This window comes from Phaethon aethereus, assembly GCF_964289735.1.
Source record: "Phaethon aethereus genome assembly, chromosome: 12".
NCBI classification, from domain to species: Eukaryota; Metazoa; Chordata; class Aves; order Phaethontiformes; family Phaethontidae; genus Phaethon; species Phaethon aethereus.
In genome coordinates, this window is record NC_138588.1 from 22,483,301 (window position 1) to 22,499,042 (window position 15,742).

At 45.4% G+C, this 15,742-nt stretch overlaps 1 protein-coding gene across 2 annotated transcripts; it reads left to right on the forward strand.

The window, feature by feature from the left end:
• Positions 1-862: 862 nt before the first annotated feature.
• Positions 863-10,467, forward strand: ADPGK (ADP dependent glucokinase; the record flags this gene model as incomplete). Of its 2 annotated transcripts, none has more annotated exons than XM_082005187.1 (7): positions 863-1,077; positions 4,075-4,300; positions 5,519-5,581; positions 5,832-5,952; positions 7,815-8,011; positions 8,850-8,948; positions 9,916-10,467. In XM_082005187.1, the coding sequence occupies 7 exons, from the start codon at positions 863-865 to the stop codon at positions 10,465-10,467; spliced, it is 1,473 nt and encodes a 490-aa protein (XP_081861313.1). The 2 variants fall into 2 exon arrangements, with proteins under 2 accessions (XP_081861313.1, XP_081861314.1); XM_082005188.1 differs by having other exon boundaries at positions 9,919-10,467.
• Positions 10,468-15,742: the final 5,275 nt, after the last annotated feature.

Consider the following 15,742-nt stretch of genomic DNA (forward strand, 5'->3'; position numbering starts at 1 on the left):
GCATGGGCAGAGATCCGATGAAGTTAGCTCACCCTGCAGAAGGCACGGAAGAGGCCGGGACAAGAAGCTATGCTAGAGGAAGAATATACACTAGGGCCAGCGATTAGCTTCAGGTCAGTGGATGGATTGCTGGACACGAGCTGTTCAGGCATTGCAAGACAGGGCAGAGGAGCTGGGGGACAGCAGTGACAGGCACTGGCATGCCTGAGGCAGACGGAGTGGGAATGTAACACGCACGCCCACAAAGGTGCTGGGCTAGGGAGGAAAAGGGGCACCCTGAAGAAGAACCCAAGGGAGGGGAGGGTGACGCAGCACCACATAAGGAGGAGTGTGCAGGAACGATGCCCACGTAGGCTTCCACTCGGTGCTAGTAACACGGCAAGGGCCAGGCCCCGAGGCAGGCCCAGCCTGCAGCAGCGCCAGGGCAGCACTCGCCGCAGGCTACTCGCCCCAGCACCGGCTCCCCGAGCGCCCGGGGCCCGGCTCTCCCGGGCCCCGGCTCTCCCGGACCGGCCTGTACCCCAAGACACGGCGAATGCCCCTGAGGGAGCCGACGCTGTCCCCCGCCCCCGCCATTTCCCCTCACGAGGCGCAGCCGCGCTCGCACCGCCCCCCGCCCTATTCTCGTAGCTCATTACGCAGGCGGCGCAGCCGTACCTCCCGGAGGTACGTAGGTTGCGCTGGGGAGGGGGTGGGGGAAGAGGCCGCGCCGTTGGCGTAGGGCCCGCCTCGATTCCCGAAGAGGCTTTACGACAGCCGCCGCCCGGCGGGGGCGGGGCGCTACGGAGGCGGCGTAAGGAGGCCCCCGCCGCTCGCGTCCCCTCCTCAGACGTGGCGGGGGAGGAGCGGCTGCGCCGCCGCGATGTGGCAGAGGTCGGTGTGCGTGGGCCTGCTGGCCCTGGCGCTGGGCTACCTCTGCCTCCTGGGCCCCGAGCTGCCGCACTCGGCCCTGCGGCACCTCTCCGCCTCGCTGCTGGGGGGGCTGCGCCGCGCCCGCTCCCTGGAGGGCCGCATGGTGGCGGCCTGGCAGGCGGCCATCGTCCGCCCGGCTCGGGGATGGGCGCGCGTCGCCGTCGGGTAGGTGCCGGCAGCGCGCGGCGGGGCGGGGAAAGAGCGCCGCTGGCGGCGGGGAAGGGCGCCCCTGGCGGCGGGGCGGGGGAGGCGCGGGTGGGAGCCCGTTCCCATGGGCCGGGCTGCGTATCTATGTATCTGTACCTATATACGTGGGTGCCTATGGATATAGCAGGGCCTCACGGGCCGGGCGGAGCTGTCCTGCCCGCAGCCGTCAGCCTCAGCGCAGCCTCCCTGAGTTTGGGCGAGGTTCAGAGCTGCTTCGTGAGGTACCGGTTGGAGCAGACTCGGGGAGAGGCCTCCACTCCTCTTCTCTGGACAGGCGGGCAGGAGGAGAGGCTCATCATTGGGTCGTCGAGGAGCACGAGGTGATGCTGTGCTGTAAGACCTTGCGCCAAGGCCGCTGGGCGCTCGCTGGAGCTCCTGCCTGTTCATTAAATCTCTCTGTTAATTTTCTAGGCCTGTAGTTTTTCAGACAAGGGCGTTTTCCCGAGAGAGCTGCCATGGAGTGTGGGCGCGTGCCCGCTGCGTTGTTTAACCAGAGGTGGACCTTGGCTGAGGGGATTAATGGTCCAGAAAAGTCATGTATTGGTGATTTAAGTGTGCATGGTCCAGATCCGGCTGGCAAGCCTGACTCTGGAGACCATATCCCCGGCTTGCTTGTCTGTAAAACAAGTTTATATGTGGAGTCTGAGGGACTTGGAGCCAGGAAGGTGGCCATTGGGAAGCACAGTCTGGCAATAAATAGGTGTGAGAGGTGAGTTTATAAAGTGGGAAGTGAGCGAAGCCTTTGCAAAAGTGAAGAATTAACCAAATCAGGGCAGAGATGCAGAGGAGAGAGATGAGGGAGGGAAGAGAGAGGAGGAGGCAAGAGACATTGAAGACACCTGTGCATGCACAGGGAAATCCAACACCCTTTCTCTTTTTAAACTGGAAAGAGAGTGAGGGGAAAGTTCAGGAATATCACATTAATGGTCAGAATTAAAACCAGCATTTAAGGTCAATCTTGCCGTTACATATATAGTGCTTGACTCACTTTCTTTTAAATATAAGGACATGACAGGATAACTTGACTTTGACTAGAAGATTCAGCCTTCAAAGTGTTGGAAGAAGTTATTCCATCTCGATGGCTGTGTAGCTGCTACAGTGTTAGTTGGAGTCTGTCTTGCTCTTGCATTGCGGTCAATGCAGACCTTCTCCTGTGAATATATGACAAAATGGGTTTTCCAGTGCCTCGCTTAGTTCTCTCTTTTGCCACGCCTTCACTGGAAAAGAGCCAGGTCCCTCCAGTTTATTCCTTGCATTCTTCTTCGCTTTAAAGCAACTGAATTTATAAAACATATACACGCGCACCCCAAACACCCAGGGCCTCAAAGTTCAACAGCAAAAGCAGTTCATCAGTAGCATATCCCTGCTGTTAAGGGAGTTTATTAAAAGTATGAAGTTTGTTAGCAGAGGAATGGCAGAAAGGGAGAAGACAGACAGTTGGAAGATGATTAGAGGTGTCTCTCTTGAAAGAACTGTGACTTCATTTATGTCCCCTTGCATCTTTAATGATTTCAGTAAAATGTAAGATTGCTGACCTTTTGCCGCAGTGAGTTTGGGGCTAAAATGCTGCTTGAGCTTATTGTTTCTTTGGTTTTCTTTGCTGTGCGAGGGGATTTTTCTCTACTTAATGTATGAGATGATGTGCAGTACAGAGGATTTCTGACAGAATATGAGCTGGTTACCTCACGTACTGAAAAGTCGTGGGGTTTTTAATGTCCTTTATTTTGTGTGATGCAGCCTTCATGTGTTGCGGCCCAAATCATGTGTTGAAAGGTCACTGACAAGGAGGAACACTAAACGGCGTTTCACGCTGACATGTAAACAGGCATTGGCGTTTGGAGTGTCGTGCAGATAGACACAGAGTAAGTTGGACATCCTGCAAAAGTTCCCTAGATTGTTTGGACCCCTGTCAGGGAAGTGTGGGACAGAGAAACAGAAAATTGCACTTGAAAGCAGTTCCAGAAGATGCTTTAGCAACTGCTGGTTTCATCTCAGTAAATACTTGATATATATGGGTGTCTCGGAAATCAAGGAGTAGAAATGAGGGCAAGTGTTGATAAACTTTCTTCCTGGGGGCCTGGTTCCAGCCTAGAAACTCTCCTGTTCTCTAGTCTGAATTAGACTGTGTTTAAATTGATGTAACTGAAAAGAAATGGGGACTGGAAGATTGGAGCTGTGGGTTAGACTTCACATGAAGTCTAGATCTGCTGAAATGGTTCTTATCACTTCCTAACTATTGCAGGGTTTTTCTCCCATTACCACTATTTGAGAGAAGGCGGCATGATATTTGTGGAAATTTGGGATGGTCCTTTTGAAACTGCAGTTTTCAAATATTTCAGCTGACAAGATTGCTCTCTTGACATCTTATAAACAGAACCAGCCTATGTGTGGGGTATTTGTGTGAGTGGTTTTGGTTATTGTTAGGAGTAGTTGAAGCTCAAGAGGTTGGTCTAGTAGACTTTTAGTTGTGTTTACATAGTTCTGAATTGTATGTGTTTTAAACTGGAAACATATTTTAAAAAAAGAAACACAACTTCTTATTTTAAGAATTAAGAATTTTAAATGTTATTCTTGTTGTGCCTATTCTTTTTTGAGCAAGCCTAAGGCAGCACATGAAGTACAAAATGTACTGTAACATACGCAACCACCTTTGGACCACGCAGCTTCTCGTTCTTGTCTTAATTCAGCAGAATGTAAGAAATCCCTCTCTCCTCTGCAGTGCTGGCGCGCAATAAAAGCATGTGAAAAGGCGAATGCTTTTTGTAGTAGAGAATTTCAGGAAATTCATATGTCTTTGTGGATCTTTTTTTTCATTTGGTTGGTTGTTTTTCCCCTTAGCATGAGGGCTGCAAACAGCAACCATCACTGGCTGGGAAGCAATCTCATTGTATCATCTCGCAAGTGCCTTAAGGTACGTGTGGTTTTCCCAGTATGCGTTTTCCTTCTCTCTTTCAGCGTCAATGCCTGCGTAGACGTGGTTCTGTCCGGTGTGAAGTTGTTAGAGGCGCTCGGTCTTGAACCTGGGGATGGAAAAAATCATGCCGTCTTGAACTCCAGACAGGACCTGAAAGAAGCATTCGCTCACTTCATGGAAAAAGGGGCAGCTGCCGAGCGCTTCTTCAGCGACGCCGAGTCTTTCCACCACATTGCGCGGACAGCCTCCGAGTACCCTGGTGCACAGGTATGTTTTCCACCTGAAGATAAACTTTGAGAAGTGCGTTTCTTGTTTTCTGCATCGTTGGTGACTTGCGTTCTCTGTCTAGTGAGAGTGCAAATCATTTAGGAAAGAGGCCACAGCTTGAGCGTGGCAGTGACTTTCCGCAAAACCGTTCGCCTGCTGCAAATAGGAGGGGATTGAATGGTCTATGCCTTCATCGCTTTCCCAAGACTGAAATGTCAGCCCAAGATGCCTCTGTAAGAATACTGTGATACGGGAGCCAGATGGGGCTGATGCTGTAAAAGGCTCTAACATCTTGTAATGAGGCAGGAAGTGAGGAAATAGATCCAAGCATTAGGAGTTGTAAACGCCCCGATCAGCTTCAGCTACTTAACGCAGGATTTAAATTCTCTCTTGGAGTGATGAAAAGAAAGAAATATTCTTTTCTGAAGCCTTCCTTTCCAAAAGCAAAGTTTTGTTGCTCTAATTTATACTGGGTCTTCTGAATCTAACTTGGTACCTTGCTTGGCAGTTAGCTAATTTCTACAAATGGCTTAATGCCGCCTTCTATGCGGTTCACCAGCTGCTTTTGAAAATGAGGAAAAGCTCTAAATGTTGGTCAAGACACTCCCGCGGTGACTTGTTTCTCACCACGTTTGCTATGTTGGCTTTCTGGAATCACCTCATCATTAGCTGCACCCTTCTATAGCCTGTTTTCTGTCACCTCTGAGTGCCTGTGATCCTCGTGACAATCTGTATTCTTTGATTTCAAAGCTCACATCGGAGTTTTCTTACTTGAAATTTTGACCTTTCTTATATGAAGAAACTTTCACGGTTCCGCTCACTCCATGTGGGCACAGGGAGCGGATTTAACCTTGATTTCAAACAGGACGAAGTATTGTTGCAGTTTTTAAAGGATTGCTTGTCAGCCTTGCTAAAAACTCAGAAGTTACCAACTGCCGCAGAAAAGTTGCACAGAAGGAGGGGCTGTTTATGGTATGAATTAATTGATTTGTACATGGCTCTGAGCTACCTGAAGACTAATATTTGGATTTTTAAAAAGTCGAGGAACACTCAACTTGTTGAGATCTCACAGAGAATTGTAAAATTGTTTGCCTTCAGCCCCAGTAAGCTTTATTAACTTGTGTAATGCTAGACCCTTTCCAAAAAAGCTAAAATCTCTAGCCTGTACTAAAACTGTCAAAACAAAGGAATACCCATACCTGCCTATTTGTTTTACAGCTTTATGTAGGAGGAAATGCTGCTCTCATTGGTCAGAAGCTTGCAACAAATCCAGACCTGAAGGTATGCGTTCTGAAAAGTTCATCTATTCGTTTGTCGCTGAGGTTCACATTGCTTCCTTGTAGATTTGGGGGATCTTGCAGTTATTTCTTAGGTTACGGTGGAACATATGATTGCCTTACAAGTTGAAAAGCATAGCTGATCTTTAAAATTTTAATTATTGTTATTTTTCAATCAGATGTCTAGGTGATACTCTGAAATGCTGGCAAGGGATGTGGCAGGGGATCCTTGATTGTTTTTTCTTGTTTTCTAGATCCTCCTTTGTGGCCCAGTTGGTCCTAAACTCCATGAACTACTTGATGACAACGTGGTTGTGCCACCTGAATCCATGCAGGAAAGAGATGAATTCCATCTTATCTTGGAGTATCAAGCAGGTACCTTGCCAAAAGCTTGATGTTAGACGAGAACCCTCAATATCACTAAGATAGTCCAGGTTTTAAAGTTTGTTTTTTTGAATCGGTTAATTCCGGAAGGACTGTGTAAGTTAAGAGTACTGGCAGCTGTCACTGGGCTAATCCAGTGATTCCATGCGCTTTGGGGAGCTGTGGTAGGTGAACAGACATCTAAAAGTCTTTTTTCCTTTGTATGATGGTTACTGTGAATACTGACTCATGCTGCTGTCTTGCCATCCCTTTGGGTTCTGTATGCTGTAACCTATAGAAACCAAGTGGACTTTTCATTTGGTTGTGATGCACAGCCTAAGTGGACCTGATGGGTGTCATACTAAAGCTGTATGAACACTAAAATAGTCCAGTAATAATCTGAAAACAGAAAGGTACCATGTCACCACATGCAGATGAAATTCAGGGTAACCTTAATGTAATGGTTAAAACAAATCCCTGCCTGTATTTTCTTGCTGTTTTCAACCTGAATCATTCCACTGCCTGTCTGAATATATAGCTTCAGAAAGAATTAACATTGGTGTGACAGAAGAGGGAGTATTTGGCAAAGAGGGAAGGCAAGAACCACCTTAATTACACTTTTTCAGCAGCAAAACTAATGTGGAGCAGCACCCAAAGCACACACTCTGATGGACGTCTGGCAGAAATGAGGTCACTATAACTGACAAGTGTTGTTACACAGTAGCACTTGTAAAATTAGACTAATCTCTAAGTAAATCTTAATTCTTCTTGCTCCTGGAAGCATCCTCATTAGATGAAACATTAGTATGCAATGTCTCCTTTTCTCAGCGTCTCTGTTCTCCGGTGAGAACTGCCCTCCTGATGCAACTCTGGGGATCTTTGTCCTAGACAGAGGATTGCCATAAGACTTATCTTAAGAGGAGGCACACTGACGGCTGTTGATGCTGTTTTAGTGAATTTTCCATAAATGCTGGTCATATTTTCTATAGTATAACCAGTATACAATCTGGGAGAGCTGAGTGAACAAGTACTCAAGCTGGTTCTAAGGTGAAGATTCTGCCTATAATAGCCTCAAAAATGCTTGTGTCTCAAGAGCTTTCTGTTCAAGCTGCCCTTTGTGACGTGTATTTCTTTATTCCCTTACATTTCTTTCTGTCCAGTTATCCTAACTGGCACAAGGAACTGCCTGCTGCCTGCATGAATGTGTGTACAGATGGGGAGAGCTGCCGGAGGGGTGGGCAGTGGGACTGTGGCTTGTGTAATTTGTATCCCTTCGAAGCTCACTGTCGTTACCCTGTTTTCTCATGGCTCAGTGTCCCAGAGATGAAGCCCATTTAGTATGTGAACTTACCCAGGAATAAAACCATTTACATGTACAGCACTGATGCAGCTCATTTCTGGGAGCTGTGCAGTTGGAAACGGTAAAAGCCATGAGACTTTTCAGGGTGTACCTTCGTGCTACAGCTTGAGTAAAGCGAACGGGTTGTCGCTGCCAGAAGGGGAAGGTCTCCCCTCTCTTTGCATATCCTACACACTCCAAATGTTTGGCTTGAGCTGGCTGCGACACTCACCTAATTGCATGATAATCTAACATAACTGATAAAGCCATCACAAAGCTTACAAAACCAAACAAGTATTGAGTTTTCCTTCTGATCAGACAAGCATCTAAATGAGGCAGAGGGAGTGAATGAAGAGAATGAATGAGAAAAAGAGCAAGACTTCTCTTGTGGCTGGCAGCGGCTGTTAATTGGGCCCAGTCACATTGTGAAATCGTGCCTTCGGATTCTGGTGGGATATCCCAAAACAATCTCTGGATACGTGGTTTGATTTGCTTCTCTTCTGAGTTAACTTGCTTCTCTTTGTTTCACCCTAAGGTGAAGAGTGGGGACAAGTGAGAGCACCCAACGCCAACCGCTTTATCTTCTCCCATGACCTATCAAACGGCGCCTTAAATATGCTGGAAGTGTTTGTGTCCAGCTTGGATGAATTTCAGCCGGATCTTGTGGTACTTTCAGGACTTCACATGATGGAAGGCCAGAGCAAAGAGATGCGGCAGAGACGACTTATGGAGGTGAGATACTTGAACACCAGCGTCTCCTTAAGTTCCATTCCAACAAATGCTTCGTGGCAAAGTCTTGGTTTCCCAGGTTTGAACTTATAACTAGGCTATGCCTTCAGACCTCCCACAAACCTTTCCAGTATTGCATGCTAAAAGAAGAATGTGAACTGTAGGAATGGCAAAAGTCTAATCCTGTTAACACTATTGTTTCTTGGATTCAGCGGGTTGTCTACGGACTGGTTGTCTGGCTGGAATATGTTGATATAGTTACTGGAGCTTATTTAGTGCCTAAATTACACTTTTTCTATCCTACATACTAAGACGATCAAGGTTACAATCAAGACTTGCATTCTTTAAGCAGCATCTATGTTAGATAATCCAAGAGGCAGCTTTCGCATCTGAGCCCAAAGGAGCTACACCAAGTTTTCTTTTTATTTACAGATCGTTGCCTGTCTCCTGCACCAGGAGTGCCCTTCCTGATGCAATGCACTAGCCTTTTGGGTTGGTTTTCTTTTTCGCTGTTCTAGGATCAGCTCTTGTACAGCTGCTTCAGATTTGTAAGGGTTCTGAATTAGTCCATTAGACAAGTGCTGAGCTGGGTGCAGATTAGGGTTAGATACAGTTTTCCTCCTCTGGGATTCTGAAAAATAGAAGCTGGGTTGTTTTTTTTTCTTCCCCTTAGCAGTACATTCTGGCACTTGTCAGACATCTCATTTGGAATTTGTGTTTTAAATCCAGACACAAGAACATTAAAGGATGTGTATCTCTGAGTCAAAACCCCTTTGTTCTTTCTGTTTTGTAATGAATATGTGTTTTAGGGTGGGTTTTTTCTTTTCCTGTACCACCCCAGGCTGTGGCTTCCATCTCCGATATCCCTACTGACATTCCCATACACCTGGAGTTGGCCAGTATGACCGATCAAGATTTTATGAGCAACATTATGCATCAGGTAATGAAAAGGAAAGGATACGCTCTTTTTATCAGTTTCCTTTTCTTCAGTATCACAATGCACAGACTTGTAGATGAACACAGAAATGAAAACTTAAAATAAGGGCTATCTGTTTTAAGATAAATTGAGAACATGGGTTTAATGTCTGCTATTGCATTCTGAATGCTTCTGTTTTCTCTACTGAGCTTACCAGAGCTGTGCAGCGAAGGAAAACTAGCAACTTGGCAGAGGACAGATTTGTTTTCTTCAGCTCAGAGAGAGTATTCCTTTTAGAAAGGTCCCTCTGGGAAGTTTCATTTAGGATGTACCTTACGGTGCTGTCAGTGGATCATCAGACCGATTTCAGCAAGGAGTAAGGATTTTTTGCAGATCTGAGTGTATTCAGCAACTGTATTCGGTAAAAATACCGTGCAACACAGCTGGGCTCTGATATAAAAATTCTGCACCGTCACGGGGAGGGAAGGTGACCTAGGAGAATACTCACAACTCCACAAATACAAGTATCTTTGGTTGAGATTTAGCAGGCCTGCAGATTTCTAGAAAAAACAGGATTTGAATTTGGCTGAGTGTGTAATTTAAAAAATGTCAATTTCTTTGCAGAATTTCTTTCCTGCGGATCCTGATGGTTCCTTGTTTAGCTTGACACAGCTCTAATCTGAGTGTTAGGAGTGTTTGATGTGGATTTGATGTCAAAGCTTGTGTCTAGAAAATTCATTGCACAAAATGAGCATGCACCCTTGGCGTGAAACATTTTCTTGGCTAAGTAATTCTTGACAACTTGTTGAACTGGGGAAGCTCGTGCGGTGGCTTTGGCCTGCATCTCTCCAGAAAACTCGATGCTCCCTTCTGCTGAGCACGCTGGCGATAGGGCCAGGAACACCATGTTGTAACATTCCCCTGAATGTGGAAGACCAAAGTCTGATTCTTTCTCTGAAGGAAAAAACTGCTGTTCCCGTGTTTCTGTTAGCAGGTCTTTCCCCTGGTGAACTCCATTGGGCTGAACGAACAGGAGCTGCTGTTCCTCACGCAGTCTGCCTCTGGTCCCCATGCCTCCCTCGCTTCCTGGAGCGGAGTTCCTGACGTGGGTGTAGTCGGCGACATCCTCTTCTGGATCCTGAAGGAGCACGGGAAGACAGCGGACCGGGCCTCTGATCTCACGCGGATCCACTTCCACACCCTGGCCTATCATATCCTTGTTACAGTGGATGGGTACTGGGGCAACCAGGTTGCTGCGGTGGCTGCTGGAGCTAGAGCAGCAGCGACTCAGGCCTGTGCGACCGAAACCATCGATACCAGCAAAGTCTTTCTTAAAGCTCCTTTGGAGTTTGTGACCTCCCAGATAGAGGCATCTTCCAAAATCTCTTTAAATCCAGATGAGCCAGTGGTGCATTGGCACAAAGAGGGCATCTCATTCCATTTCACTCCTGTTTTGGTGTGTAAAGATCCTGTCCGGACCGTGGGACTTGGGGATGCCATTTCAGCTGAAGGACTGCTATATTCAGAAGTGTATCCTCAATAGAGGACTAAGACCCTCCTTTTTCTCCACTACTGTACGATGTCTGAGGAACCGTGGTGTTCTCATTAGGATTTCAGCCAGTGGTGAAAAGGAATAGGAACAGAATCGGGGTGCGGTGTGCTTTCTGGATATAACTGAAAAAGAGCCAAAGAATAATTCCAGGTATAAACTGTCAGATACATTCCAGTCACTTGGCAGTGACTCGAACGTTTCACATGTAGGTGCAGATGTTTTAGTATTTAATGTGAAAATTGGCTTTGCTTTGTCTTAAGCATGTGGGGAAGGAAACGAGTATCAAAATCCCTGTTTGGCTTAGGTTTGCTGTTTCTAACTCTGAGTGGGTCTTGTCTGCTAGTGCTGGAAAGTGCAGCAGCCAGGAGAATTTCCTGCGTATGGATCCCAGGGAAAGCACAGCAGTGCTCGGCCCCATCTTGCCTCTGATAAATTAAAAATAAAAGGCTCTTGCATTATCTCCTCCCAGCATATTGCTACATGGCAAGAGCAAACCTTCCGCTTGCTTGATGTGATGATGAAATTTTTATTTTTTTTTTTACTGTTGAAATTACCTCTCAACCTTGCTGCCCCTCGCATTGGAGGGGGCCAGAGTCCCGAAATGTGATGCACACTGTACCTACTCCATAAATGCACAGAGCAAACCTGACTCAAGGCTGCGTAGATTATTTTGGGTATCTGTTGTCTCTGTGACTAATGGTATTCAACTGAGCCCTAGTAGCCCGTGCTTAGTTTTTGGGCAACTGGAAGTGAAGATAACCAGGGTTTACATTTGAGGAGACAGCTTTATTTTCTTGCCAGGTGAACCACAAAACGTTACCTGTGTTTGCTGTACACTAAATACCAAGAGTTCCAGCCAGGGGGGCTCACAGCTGGTGTTCTTTGCTAACAGTGGGTGCTTATATCTGGTATTTTATAAAAAAGCTATTGAGTGCTGGAAACTAATTTTTTTGTTTGGGAATTGTTGTGCAAATGTCTTCAGTTCCCCTGCCCTCCATTCAGAAGGGTTAATATATTAAGGAAGGTCCTTCTGGAGGCTCAGAAGCTGCAACAGTGTTTTCCAGGTGAGACTGAAGTGAGGAGGGGTTTTTTAGGGTTTGATTTTGGTTTTTGGCGTTTTGACTAGGTCACTGATGGTTTCTTTGCCCCAGACAGCCTTTGAAATTCAAAAAGTAGAACCACGTGTCCTTGTTAAACACTTTGCTTACATTTTTTCCTCTTCATAGTTGCATGCTATGGATTGCATAGCACCAGCATTTTTTTTTGTCTCTTTCCAGCATGGTTTTGTCGCTGTCTGCTTCCGGGATCTTCAAGCGTATTTGCATAGCTGTGATTGATGGACATTTTTTCAGTATAACTGGATTAAATGCAATCAGCGTGTCTATGCAAGCCTGTCCTATGCCAGAATCTGTAGGAGGTCACTTTAGGTTAGTCTTTGCATCTGAACGAAAGGGAGGAGAGTCCGTATCGCTTAGGCTGGAGTGATTCGTTTCAGTAATGCCGTCGTGTTGCTGTCGGTGATATCCTCCTGTTGGAAAATGCCATCGTGAACGCTCTGTGAGGATAAAAATTGACAGCTGTTGTAACTTGTACTGACTTAGCATACAATGCTGTCTGTCAGTGTATATTTAACTTCTGCTTTCCCTCTGAGCAAAGTCTTCTGTGTTGTACTGGAGGAGAAATACAGCCAGCGGTGTGTTTTCCTGCAGCTTATCCCATCCTGATCTTTCATTGAGTCTTAGCATCAATCTTGGTCTGGGATCTTCTTAAGACTGGAAGTATTTCTATACAGATTTTTTTATTATTGATAAATTGTAGCGTGGGCCTTGGAGTTCTGCTTTAGTCTTCCTACAGAAAAAAAAAGTCTCCTTTCAGCTGTCTGCAAGGTCTGAGGCCATTAGCAGGGTTATTTTGCAACCTTTGATCACAGCCTTTTGGACCACCAAAGGACACATCCTGCCAGCTGGAGCACTAATCCTTTGCTTACACTAGGTCCCACTTGCCTGAAATGGGGCCAAGCTGTGTGGATTCTTCAGTTGGAAACGAAACAAAACTAAATACACACAAGCTGTCACCAGCAACAGTCCTGCTGCTGTATTTCACTTCTCTCTTCCAAAAACGTTTGCAGGGATGCGAGGCTGATTGGACTGGCATTGCCTTATGGCCACTTAAAACCACATAGCTGCACTAACAGAACTTGTCCAAGGCTAAGTTATGCTTGGTTTTAACAGGGGTGTTACAGGCCTAAATTATCTTTTTTCTTTAAAAAAAAAACCCTACTTTGAATAAATTACTGCTGTAAACGAGTATGAAAAAGGGGTTTATTGCTTAGAATTCATCTGGGCCTAAAAGTTAGACTTTAATTATTATTACTAACTCCTCCTTTCTGCTGCTGCTTTTCGTTTCTCACCAGATAATATAGCGATAGGATACTATATTTAGTGATAGAACGAGAGGAAATGGCCTCAAGTTGCGCCAGGAGAGGTTGAGATTGGATATTAGGCAAAATTTCATTACTGAGAGAGCGGTCAGACATTGGAACAGGCTGCCCAGGGAGGTGGTAGAGTCACCATCCCTGGAGGTTGTTCAAAGAACGTGTAGACGCGGCACTTTGAGACATGGTTTAGTGGGCATGGTGGTGTTGGATTGATGGCTGGACTTGATGATCTCAGAGGTCTTTTCCAACCTTCATGATTCCATGATTGTAAAACCTGCTTTGATCAGGCATACAGAGCTCGCCTGGTCACCAAATTCACTTACCAAGGATAATTCTTAACAAGTGTGAGCTGTTAATCAGACATGCCATTAGTATCCCTGATTAAGTTTTGAAACAATCTATATGATAATAAAACTGAATGGAATGGTGGGACCCAGCAGCCTGACTTCACTTCGTTTCACGTGCACTTAACTTCCCTCTGCCTTCCAAACTTAATTACAATTAGGGTTGCAGTGTCTCTGGAAATGCTTCTCCTGCATGTGAAAGGCTGTCCTGCACCTCTGCACAGCTACAACAGTGACAACAAAGCAAAGCTGCTTCATCTTTAACAGACCTTGCTGAACAACAGAAATGGAAATAGCTAGTGGGTTTTTTTGGTCTGTAGAGGGAGAAGAAACCTAGTGACATTTCTGGTGGTTGTGGGTTTTGTTGTTTGGTTGGCTGGGTTTTTTTGTAAAATACAGAAGTCCTTGGTAGGTGAGAGCTTATTAAACAAATTTATCTATCTATCGGATTATAAAAATCCAGATCTCTCTTCACCATGAAGAAACAGAAAAGTTGCAAAAATACCAAAGCTTCAAAACCAGGCTTGAAATGATCCGCTTTCCCCTGATCCTCTCCATCTGTAGAAATTCTGTTTGTTCTCCTGTGTTACTCATCCCCCGAAATCCACAGCAACGGATGACTCAAACCTCAGCTAGCCTCATACTCCTGAACAGAAGGGTTTCCATGTTTATTCACACATAGTTTGCTGACGACGCAATAGATGAGCTCATTGTTGTGACAGTAAGCTAGAGGCTCTCTAGATAGATAAAAATTGTGCACGTTGATATTTCCACTTCTGTGTGCCTGTAGCCAGTGCAGCCACATTATTTTGGGGTTTTTTTTGTCTTCCCCTTGATCAAAAATGAGCAATGGTTCATCATTTCTGTATATGTTTCTTACTGAAGGTCTGAATAATCCACCACTGAAGTGGTGGATTATTTGAGATGCATCGATCACAGGAGGCTGGCAGACTTTGAAATGATAACGTTGTTTTTCTGGTGTGCCCATGGTGATGTGTGATTGCCACCTGGCCATGGAAGAGCCAATCCCAAATCCAACTCTTTCCAATTCAAAGGATCTTTTCTGTTTGTTTGGGGTTTTTTTTTTGTTGTTGTTTTTTGTTTGTTTGTTTGTTTTCCTCCAGGGGTGTTTTGCAGCATTACTTGATTTTCCTTACTTCTGTGTTTCTTGCTTGTCTCCTGTTGTGGTATGTGAGATCCGGCTAAGTGCACTCTTTTCTCATGAGTTCCTTTTGCAGAAATGGTGCTGAAATTCTCCTCCTTAGCCTTTATGCGTTGCCTCCAGCAGAGACCGCATCGGCTGCTTTGACCCATGCTAGTTGTTGCTTTAGAGCCCAACTCCACTTTTCAGCTCCTGGAATCCAAAGCCTGGATAGCAGCAGAGCACTAGGTCCACTTCCAGAACCTAACAGAAAACTGTCGGCAGTGTGTACGTGTTTGCTGTCACTTATCTTCTGCCCAAGTTTAGTTTAAGACTAGCTAGCCTAAGGTAGGGGTTGCTTTTTGTAATACACCTCTCAATGACAATAGCAGAAATAATAAAGCAGATTTTTAAACTCTGAAATCCACTGATGCTACTTGTGGTTGGCTTTTTCTTCTTATTCTGTCATCATGTCCTGAATTATCAGGAATTAAGTGCCCCAGGGTGACCCTTCCAGTCATGTTCTGAGAAAAAAGTTAAAACGAATACTGCAACAGTTTTTGCAAGAACAGTACAAGGCAACATAACTCTTTCCAGATACCCTGAAAGTTGTTTACACCTCTGTGCTGTTGGGCTCTTTTTTGGAGCTTGCAGCTTAGGTGAAAGCTGATGCTGTTATCCACGAGTGAGCAGCTAAACCGTCTCTGCGTTGGTGTTTGGCTCTGGCTGCTGATACACGTGCTTGGAGCAATCTGTTCTGAAGCAGTCCTGTCAAGTACTTCTGTCACACAGCGTGCTGTGCTGCTATTTATGATGTAAGGAAACTCGTCAAGCTTTTTAGTACATTTGGGAGAATGGTATAAAAATGGAGGAAATTAGTGAATTTATACAGCTTTAGTCATTCTTCTCTATGTCGCGTGTTAATTCAGTATTTGAAAGCGAATGGTTGTTTCAAGCCGTACTGATTGTCCTCTAGTGCAATTAATGTTTTGGTAAAAGCATACAGTTAAGTTTTAAACCTGTGATCATACCAAAGCAGTAGTTTAATGTTTAAAAAAGAAAAAAAAATTACATGTCTATAGACTCATTGGTTAAAACCAGCTAAAACAGAGATCGCAAGGAAGACTCTCTCACATTCTTCATTCAAGCACTAATGAGGTTACTAGAGAGAGAAATGGGAATATTAAAGGTTGTCCTTGCTCTTTGTTTCTTTGTTGTTTTGTTTTTAAATTTGAGTGATAAGGGTCAGAGGAAACCTATTTGTAAGAAGTTGTTTTGCGTAGTGTATCCCTTGGCCGGGTCTTGGCCCTCACTGCTGTCTGCTTTCTGCTCCAGCAGCACTGA